The 10,940-nt window shown below is 36.9% G+C and overlaps 1 protein-coding gene across 5 annotated transcripts in view; it reads right to left on the bottom strand.

Annotated features, from left to right (window-relative positions):
• Positions 1-927: 927 nt before the first annotated feature.
• Positions 928-10,940, bottom strand: part of LOC125276453 (spectrin beta chain, non-erythrocytic 1) — a 72,801-nt gene continuing 62,788 nt past the window's right edge. For all 5 annotated transcript variants that reach the window (XM_048203922.1, XM_048203925.1, XM_048203924.1 and 2 more), the window contains 8 exons: positions 7,749-7,814; positions 7,518-7,598; positions 7,116-7,202; positions 6,860-6,951; positions 6,689-6,774; positions 6,313-6,585; positions 4,246-4,353; positions 928-3,123 (listed from right to left, as the gene is read on the bottom strand). In XM_048203922.1, coding sequence (XP_048059879.1) covers positions 2,876-3,123; positions 4,246-4,353; positions 6,313-6,585; positions 6,689-6,774; positions 6,860-6,951; positions 7,116-7,202; positions 7,518-7,598; positions 7,749-7,814 — 1,041 coding nt within the window. In that variant the 3' untranslated portion in view covers positions 928-2,875. The remainder of the gene's footprint in view (positions 3,124-4,245; positions 4,354-6,312; positions 6,586-6,688; positions 6,775-6,859; positions 6,952-7,115; positions 7,203-7,517; positions 7,599-7,748; positions 7,815-10,940) is intronic.

Genomic DNA, 10,940 nt, shown 5'->3' with positions numbered 1-10,940 from the left:
AACGAGCCAATCGCTGATTGTTAAAGTCATTACATCACTGCAGCAGTTGTTAGAAGCTCCGGTTTCCATAGAAACCTGAGACTCGTGCTTATTGGCTCATCTAGCCTGAAAAAATAAGCTTTTTTAAATGCTATTTGAGCATAAGAACAACATTTATGGGACAGTTCATGTCAGATTTTGTTGCTGATTTGAAATATGTTATTATAAAGTCTTTGACTTAAAGCTGCAGTCCGGAAGTTTAGCCTCTTTGTCGCCATCTCTGTTTGAAACCTGCAACTGCAGTTATATGCGGAATTATTATTGTTACATGCATTGCATCTGTGCGGATGAATCTAATGTTTGGTGTCAGTCACCACATTGGAACTTCGTACTTCGGAATCACAGGAAGTATGACCAAAATAAGAATTTTCACCGTAATATGTCATCTGAACAAGCAAGTAACATGTCTGCCACTTTTGTTCCGACCAACTGAGGAAAAAAGCAATAAATCGCGCTGCCAATGGTGATTAAATCTAATGATTGCTTATCTCGGCTCATGCCAAACTGTGCAAATTATTATTATTGTTATACTTTGTTCTCAAATTGTTAATGTTAGCAACATCAGTATTGCGTGACTGTGTATTTAGTGTGTATTAGCGTTACCTGTAGGTTTCAATTTCTGTAGCCACTCCGCAGTCTGACGTCTTTGCTTTTGGATTACAATCCGCCATCAAAATTATACGTTTAATTATTTCAGCTGCTGTGAGAAAAGGCTATAAATGATCTGCTACAAGCAGCGTCCTCACATGATATAGCAGGGACTCCTTCTTTCTGTTTACAGACGTGATTTAAGGCTAACATTTTCATACGAAAAGCTAAAAAAAATTAAATTTTGATTTCAGGGGAACCAGTTAACCCCTGAACTGCACAAACCACAAAACTCATTCAAACTGCTGTAATGACCTTATTTTCTTACAATGCTTATAATGACATTATTTTCTTTTCAAGGCACAATTCAGCTACTTTGTTTTTTTTTTAACAAACTGAACATATCAATATAGTCCTAAAATGTTTTCCACTGCGAAATGTCTAAAATAATGCATTACATGTTTAAAATTGTGTAAAAACAGTCATAAACATTCAATCTCAAAACATTGATACAGTTGACCCAGAACATAAAAACGTTGTCCTTCTAAAATGCACATGACACACTGCATGAGTTTAAACACAGAAAGCAACACTACAATAAGTGAATCAAATGTTTAGTTTGGAAACACACACACGTTAAAAGGATAGTTTGCCAAAAAAACGAATAAATGAATGACAGAATTTTCATTTTTGGGTGAACTAGACCACACAGAACTCAAACCAACACTAAAAAACATGACAAGCTGACAAATAATATGTGCCAAAACCTCATAAAAAATAAACAATGACTGGGCAGATTGAAACTAAACTGTAATCAGGCCAAAAACATATCATACATGAACTGAAAACACTTCAGACCACCTCAAATGGAATGTGGTGGGAATACTGAACACATTAGATATCAAAAGTCTCATATCAGTAGATTCATTATGGCAGCTGTCACCATGTCCACAGCAAACTTCACTCATTTATGCACATTTAAAACAACAATGAAATTTTAGCATGGGAAAATGTGGAGTTTAAAGCAAGAATTAATCCATAATTGAAACTCAACTCACCCTCTGGATGTTGCAAACTCAAATATCTCACTCTCTTCTTGTGTCCTTCCCTTTTTGAGGAATATTCTGTCCAGTCCTTCTCACTTTTTTAATGCATAGTTTTGCTCCGACCTTAATTAAACACACCTGAACCGGGTAATTAAGGCATTTGGGATTTCTAAAACATCCACGCAGGTGTGATAAAGCACGCTAAATTCTGCAGAAACTCCATCCAGAAGGACTGGACACCCCTTTTATATAACAAAAGGCTCCAGAATGACAATAAAGCACCAAGGGAAGATTCACAGAGAGCAATGACTCTGTGACAAATTGCTTTTGTTCCTCTTTGAATAAAAGTGTCTGCTAAATGCATAAGGGTCAAAGACATTTAAATGTCCACATCAATAGAGTGATTTTATATACATAGAAAGCACATTAAATGCAAGTAAAACGTCTACTTTTAAGGTTTCAAATAAGTTTTGGGAGAATAAAATGTCAAAATGTGGGTTGTCATTCTGTGTAACACTTATATTTATGTAGAAATTGAAACAACAAACTTATTCTGACCTGTGCATATTAAAATATATAAAAGAATAAGTGTGCATACTAAATTTTATTGCATTTTAAATGAGTAAAGAAATTCTTGCTGACAAACCTAGGATAGTGGCAAAGTTTAAAAATATAAAATTACAAGTAATTAGCATTTGGAGTTAAAGTAATTAGTCTTTAATATGGCATAAATAGATTTTTTGCTGTAAATATCCCTGACAAGATTGTTACACTGAATGACATTTTAGTGGGTGTCTTCTGTAAATCATGGTGAAAATGTATGATATTTAATTTTCGCTCAAAAAAAAAAAAAAAAAAAAAAAATTAAACAAGACCCATTCTGATGTACTGAAAAACAACAACAATTCAAAGCTGTATTACACTTATTGTTTTGATGCTTGAAAACCATTTTTCATCTTTGACCCATTAATGTAAAAATAAAGAAAGAGTCATATTAGTTTTGATCATCAACATGAGGGTGAGTAAATTTCATGTTTGGCTAAACTATCTATTGAAGTGAATATTAAACAACCATACAAGATCTCATCTAAAAATGACAAAAAACGATTCTCGCCATCAATTCCATAAATAAATTGTAAGAAAAAAGTTTTTCAGAACTTGTGTCCTGCACATGTCAGTCAGGGTCAGACAGAAAGTGTCAGTCACTCCTTTTTCCCAAAGAACTTCCTGAAGACGGATTTGTTCCGTGGCCGTGGGAGACTTGTGTAGCTCCTCATGGGCAGGTCGGAGAAGGACTCCTGCCGGACGCCGCTTGGCTCGGCCATCGCAGTGCTTTTACAGACAGACGGCATCTCTCGATCTCCGATGAATAAAGTCACAGAGTAGCTGGAGCTGCTGTCCTGGCCTTTGCCTGAAGGGGGCGCTACAGGCTTTATCCTCTGATATGTGGCTGTGGACAGAGATATGAGTGTTTAAAGTTCATCTAAAGTTCCTCCTGAGACCCAGAAATTTTTTTTTTTTTTAATTTAGTTTTTTTTCCCCCCACATCATTATATTGTATAGAGCATAAGTAACAAATTAAAAAATAACATTTTTGGAAAATAATTTTTTATTCATATATTATATGTCCTCTGTAGTGGACACCAGGACTAAGTTGTTTAAAAAATAACATGGCATGAAATTACATGTATAGGCAAAAATAATGTTTTTTTTTTTTAGGCTTTAATTAATTAATTTTTAGGCTTCGGGATTGTTTTTAACCAAACTTTGTATAAAGTTGATTCTCAATTATGTTATGAAAGATATAATGGAAATATATCATTTTATACCATTTTATTTTATGCGATATGTGGGTAAAATAGTCATACATGGATTTTCCCATTCAATACAATGCATCTAATTTGCATATGAATGTGTTCTTGGAGCAACATGTAATGAAAAAAGAAGTGTAATAATGGGGGGTAATAATTGGCAACATTTTCATAATAATATCTAATAATTAATAGGAATATTTATATATAATTTCTTTCCCTATTCACTTGTTGTATCTCATAAAATGCCTGATAAACATGATTTAAGTCCTGGTGTCCTCTACAGAGGTCATGTACAAAATCAATGCCCTGTTTCATAACAGAAAGACATATTTTGATTTGAAACCCCATTATATTTTCCTGAGATGTTGATTTATAACAAACAATTTGAAAATTAATCCAATTTAAATGATAATTACAAAATATTATCATATTTCCATAAAAATGCTAATTTTCATTTTATTACAGTCATATTTAAAGACCAAGAAGTTGTTGTTTTCATGCTTTACAGGACATCCAGACTTAAAACTGTGACATGCATGATGTCAGAGAAAATCACTAAAATATAATGTCCACTACAAAAGACAGAAGTCTATTCCCGGGTCCCAGGAGAATATACATAAATTACATTGCATGATGAATATTATTCAACATTAGCTTAGAGTCAATTGTTTTATCACTTTCAGACACTACATTATATAGCACTGTTTCATAAGAATGACCTGTTTACATGGCAAATGTTGTGACCTTATTAGCTGTACCTGAGGTAAAGGAGTGTGAGCGTCTCTTTTCACTGGTCCAGCCCTGAATGGTGGACATAGAGGACAATTTCTGTCTCAGAGACTCGCCATGAGACTCAAACTCATCCTCTACAGAGAGAAAAAAACTAATATGAATCATTCAACCTCTAAAGTACAAGGGCAGACAGTATAAGTGAGTAACAAAGTACTGGAGGTGAGAAATAATGTGACCAAGGTGGAAATGACAAAATCCAGAGAGCTTCTCCAGAAATAGAAAGCCGCTGACAGCAAACAGATGTGACTATGCCTCATAATGTCTGTGTGAAGCTCGGCTCATGTTCAACACAGAGTCCTCTACTGCCCTCTTTTGGATGTCCAAGACATTTGTCTTACATATTATTTATTTATTACTTGCATTAGTGGCCAGTGTTGAGGAAGCTACTGTCAAACGAAAAGCTAAATTTATCTCATGTATGCTTTTAAATACATTATACTAGAATACTTGAGATAAATTATATATTTAATTAAATATTTATTTTACAATTTTACATGACAACTAGACAAAATACTGATTAAGAAAATGAATTTTTTCAACTAACTACTTTGAAGCTACTTATGGAGGAAACATCTAAAATTATACAGATTTATTATAAATTATACATTTTATAATGCACTTTTTCTGGAACAAAAATAATGAGGGTTTATGAAATACAACCACAAGTAATTTATAATGGTAATGAACTGCAGCATTTAACTAAATTCACTATAAAAAGTCCATTTAAATGCAGATGGTGGATAGATAGATAGATAGATAGATAGATAGATAGATAGATAGATAGATAGATAGATAGATAGACAGAACGACAGACAGACAGACAGACAGACAGACAGATAGATAGATAGATAGATAGATAGACGGACGGATAGATAGATAGTATGACAGACAGACAGATAGACGGATAGATAGATAGATAGATAGACAGAATGACAGACAGACAGATAGATAGATAGATAGATAGATAGATAGATAGATAGATAGATAGACAGACGGATAGATAGATAGTATGACAGACAGACAGACAGATAGACGGATAGATAGACAGAACGACAGACAGATAGATAGATAGATAGATAGATAGATAGATAGATAGATAGACAGATAGATAGATAGACGGACGGATAGATAGATAGATAGATAGATAGATAGACAGAACGACAGACAGACAGACAGATAGATAGATAGATAGACAGAATGACAGACAGACAGATAGATAGATAGATAGATAGACAGAACGACAGACAGATAGATAGATAGATAGATAGATAGATAGATAGATAGACAGATAGATAGATAGACGGACGGATAGATAGATAGATAGATAGATAGATAGATAGATAGATAGACAGAACGACAGACAGACAGACAGATAGATAGATAGATAGATAGATAGAACGACAGACAGATAGATAGATAGATAGATAGATAGATAGATAGATAGATAGAACGACAGACAGATAGATAGATAGATAGATAGATAGATAGACGGACGGATAGATAGATAGATAGATAGACAGAACGACAGACAGACAGATAGATAGATAGATAGATAGATAGATAGATAGATAGATAGACAGAACGACAGACAGACAGATAGACGGATAGATAGACGGATAGATAGATAGATAGATAGATAGATAGACAGAACGACAGACAGACAGACAGATAGATAGATAGATAGATAGATAGATAGATAGACGGACGGATCGATAGATAGTATGACAGACAGACAGATAGACGGATAGATAGATAGATAGATAGATAGACAGAATGACAGATAGACAGATAGATAGATAGATAGATAGATAGATAGATAGATAGACAGACGGACGGATAGATAGACAGAACGACAGACAGATAGATAGATAGATAGATAGACAGAACGACAGACAGACAGACAGACAGATAGATAGATAGATAGATAGATAGATAGGTAGAACAACAGACAGATAGATAGATAGATAGATAGATAGATAGATAGAAGCTGAATTTTTAGCAGCCATTACTTCAGTCTTCACACAATTTCTTACCAGAACGACCCGCATCTGAGCATGAAGGGAGCAACCGATCCTGATGCCTTTGGTGGATCTGCAGACCGTCGTTGGTGTGGACTATGATCTCTTTGGTTCGGCCTGAGGCAGGCTGACTCTGTGCCAAAACGGTGGTGGTGACATAATTTCTCATGGAGCAGTGACATTTATCTCCATACTGACAGTCTGTGATAGGAGGAGAATGTCTCAGGAGCGTCTCTGAAGCTGAAGACCCATGACATGTAGATCTATTCAGTACAGAATCACTGGATGCTGTAGAGAGAGAGGATTTCATCTGAATATGACTGTATTCATATAATGCAGCATGGACAACTTGTTAATGACAGACAGGCAGATATGTATAATGCTATAATACCCGTGTGTGCTTGGATTCTAAGAATCCATTTCTTCATCATAAATCGGGAGGAGGCACTGAGGAGATACTCAGATCCATCACGCAATCTGAGAGAAAATGGTAAAACAAGTGAAGCGATTCAAACTACTTCCATCTGTAACTAAAACAACTCTTGAGTTGCTCATCATTTACCTCAAGCAAAAGCAATTGGGTTTTTTGGTGTACTCCGGCAACGGTTCACACACTGCTCCAATTAGGTTCAGAGGAAGGCTTGTCACACAGCTCTATGGGGGACAAATATAGACTCGTCTGGGTTAACTCATATTCTTAGCTGCTTTACAGCTGCCATTACATGTAATTCAAATCACAATTCAACCTTGCAATATAACTAATGATGTCTGTTTGCAATAAAGCAACAAAAAGATTTGCAAAGTCAGATCATGCTTACCTTGAGTGTATCTTTCCGGTCCTGATAGAAACATATTGTTTGTTTGTACAGCACAGCATGATAAGAGTTCCACGCCCTGCATGGTGCCTGAAAGAGCACATTTAGCTTATTGGTTACATAAAGACCAACCAAAAATGCACCAAAATAACCTAATCTGACATCTACCACAGGTAAAAGTATGAGGCATGTGACACAAAATGCTCATTTGTCTTGGTCTGTGTGAAGAAAATATCTGTAATTGAGTAACCCCTCCTGTATGAACCGGGAGTGGGACTTGAACCCGGGTTCGCCACCATGGGAGTCGGGCTCTCTAACAAGCAGGCTAAAGACTTGAGTTCAGGGGAGTAAGATTTACACGCACAGATCTTACCAGCCTACATGCATTACAATTGTGATGTTTACCTTCTTTCCACCAAGCTGTAGTTTGTGTTTCCTCTCTAGAGTACCTTCCATAGACGGCAATTCCCATTCTTGTCTTCCGCTCTGAAAAAGAAAAATTAACAATCATTATTTCACAATGAATAGATACAGCAATGTCTTTTATTTCTCAATATTGTGAAGAACTTTTAAGCAGACTTGTAAGTAAATCTCATATACACTTCTGGCATGGTCTGCGATGTAACTTCTGTATACCTGGATTTCAGAGTCATTGGTGCCATCCAATCCCATATGAACAGACAGGAGACTCATGGACTGGTCCTGTGGAGAGAGGAGGACACATATCAATGCATTAAGTACCGTGACAAAAACAGATTGAATGCGCACCAATCATAACTACAACAATGGGCATAATGATATGAACTGTGCTGGCCACATTTCCAAATAAAACCCTCCTGGGAAGATCCTACTTTAGACTTTTAGTGCAAAAGCAACAAAATAAAGAGCACACTTGCTCCCACACTGAATGATGGGAAATGTAACCTGTCACCTCATAAACCAGCTAACCAAGGAGTATTTTATGGCCTTAAAGGGATAGTTCACCCAAAAATGAAAATGATCCCATGATTTACTCACCCTCAAGCCATCCTAGGTGTATATGACTATCTTCTTTAAGTCGAACACAATCGGAGATATATATAAAATATCCTGGCTCTTCCAACTTTATAATGGTAATGAACGGGTGGAACAGTTTTGAAGCCCCAAAAATGCATCCATCCATCATAAATATAATCCATATGGCTCCAGGGGGTTGATAAAGGCCTTCTAAAGCAAAGCGATGGGTCTTTTGTAAGAAAAATATCCATATTTTGAAACTCTGAAAGATTGTCATATACAACTAGCATGGCTTGAGTGTGAGTAAATCATTTTTGGGTGAACTATACCTTTAAAGATAATCCTAATCTTCCCACTGCTAAATACAATACTGTGGTGGCGCTCATCTCATTAAAGGTGCTACAGAGGATCTTTTTGTCGACTGAGAAATCAAAGACTGTTACTGAGTTTTTGAAATGAGCACATGCGTAAGAACAACCCCCCTCCTTCACAGCTCATTTCAAGGGAACGCCTCCCAAAACTCGTGCACGAGTATTGGAACACGAGTGTTTATCACCGGCATTCGCTGTGTCGTGTTAGTGGATTCATTATGTCGGACTCACCGCAGGTAACTCATAATCTGCAGTTGTTACTCCTGTCTTCTGACAAAAACATTGCATGCGGCGCCTGTGGAGTGTGGAAAGTTACTGGAGCGCGCAGCCATGCACGTCTCTCACAAGGAACGTCATGGCAGTGATTGACAAGCCAGAGGGCCAATCGTTTACGCCATGCAACGTCAACTGGCGGCCCGCGGGCCAAATCCGGCCCGCCAGAGATTTCCATCCGGCCCCCAGAATAATACTGAATTCAGGAATAGCCTTGTAAGAGGAAAAAAGTTTAGGGCTGGTCCGAATACCATTTTTTGAGCTTCGAAGCTTCGGTAGTAATGAACATCGACTCTTCGGAGAGAGGGGCTGAACATATTTTTCTCTCTAATAAAGGCAGGAATATGTGTCTGTATGTCCGTTTGCATTTTTATTATTTCGAGAACCGTTCATCCAATCGACTTCACAAGGCAGTGCAGTGTCGCATTTGGTGCAATATAGATGGACACGCGAGACGCGACACATTCAGAATTAATAAACTTTTAGTAAACTACAGTCAGAACAGCGCGAGCGGGAAGCGGCGCACCTCACGCGGGCAGGGCTTATGCTCCGAGAACGGACACTGCACTAGTGATATAAAACGCACACACACAGGTCTGTTAAATTAAGCAATACTTTTAAGGTAGTCTAATATTTTTCTGACTAACAAATTGGCACAGTAAGGGTAGATTTAAATAAAGAAAAACGAAATTTAAATAAAGAAAAAACGAAATTTAAATAAAGAAAAAACGAAATTTATATAAACAAAAACGAAATTTAAATAAAGAAAAAATGAAATTTAAATAAAGAAAAATGAAATTTAAATAAAGAAAAACGAAATTAAGTTAAATTAAAAACGAGATTAATTTAGATTGATAATAACGGGTAAAAATGCTAATACATTTTGTTTCTATTATTGTATTTTCCACAGTGTCAAAGCAACAAAACACAAGCTCAGACATGCACTTCGGTCCATACAAACTCCGCTGTTCTGAACACTCCCGTTGCTGGAACACGCGTCGGTTCTATTTCTAGCATGCACGCGTTTTCCGCGTGGCTCGAGCGCGCCTGAGACGCGTGTCTCAGTGTGCAAACTCCAACCTGTTAAATATGGGAGCCGAAATAAAAACGGACACGCCACGCAGCTGAGACGCTCACGCAGCCAGTGTGTCGCCGGCCTTATTCAAGGGGGAATGAGAATCGTTTCGCGGGGGATCCCAGGTGTGCAAAAAATAAAAATAAAAAAATATTCGAATGTCAAATTTTCAAATCGAATACCAACCCACCGAACGAATATTTGAATATTCGGGTCCGTTCCATATTTATTTATTTTTAAATCTAACGAAAAAAAAAACCCTTCTGAAAAGTAGCTTGTGCCATAGCCTGCCTTCAGTCAAGAATGACGATAAACGCGTTCTCTCATTGAACATCTTTTATTGTTTCACGTGCTCATTTTTTCACAAATGTCAAAATTTTCCTTGCCTGGGATTAGCGCACAATTTGCGTGACAGTGATGGACAGCTTGACAGCCTCACAAATATGAAGCCTAAAATATTGCTATCGCCCCCTGGTGGCTTGCTGCAGTACAGGTAATATGTAAAAAATAAAATAAATTTGGAATTAGAATTAGTATATCAAATAATAACATATTAGGATACAATTCGAATTTTATTTTATATTACGAGTATCTGGCCCTTACAGTGTCTGCAGAGAAAAATTCTGGCCCTTGGACAAATATAGTTGATGACCCCTGGTTTACGCAATGATCGCGTAAACGATTGGCTGATGTTTTTAAGGCCCTACCGTGTGCACAGATGATGTATATTAATATTATTCCTTTCAGTGCACCTAATAAATAGTCTTTTATCAGTTAGTAAAGACAGTTTCAAGTAATATTGCAAAAATGTATAAAACAAAACATCCTCTTTAGCACCTTTAATGTCATTCTGACAAAGTGACAAAGTGCTGCAAAGGCAGCACAAGTCAACAGCTCAACTACTTAAACCAGAGGAGTCCAATCCTGGAGGGCTAACATCCAGCAGAGTTTAGCTCCAATTTGACCCAACACCTCCTCTGATGTTTCTAGTAATCCTGAAGACCTTGATTTAATTGGTTCAGATGTAGTTAATTGGGGTTAGAGCTCACCTCTGCAGGACATTAGCTCTCCAGGAGCAGGATTTGGCCACCCCTAACTTCCTAAACGACAGGG

Source organism: Megalobrama amblycephala, linkage group LG10 (genome assembly GCF_018812025.1).
Source record: "Megalobrama amblycephala isolate DHTTF-2021 linkage group LG10, ASM1881202v1, whole genome shotgun sequence".
Lineage (NCBI taxonomy): Eukaryota > Metazoa > Chordata > Actinopteri > Cypriniformes > Xenocyprididae > Megalobrama > Megalobrama amblycephala.
Note: the sequence above shows the minus strand (reverse complement) of the source record. Positions and strands in the feature narration are given on the sequence as shown.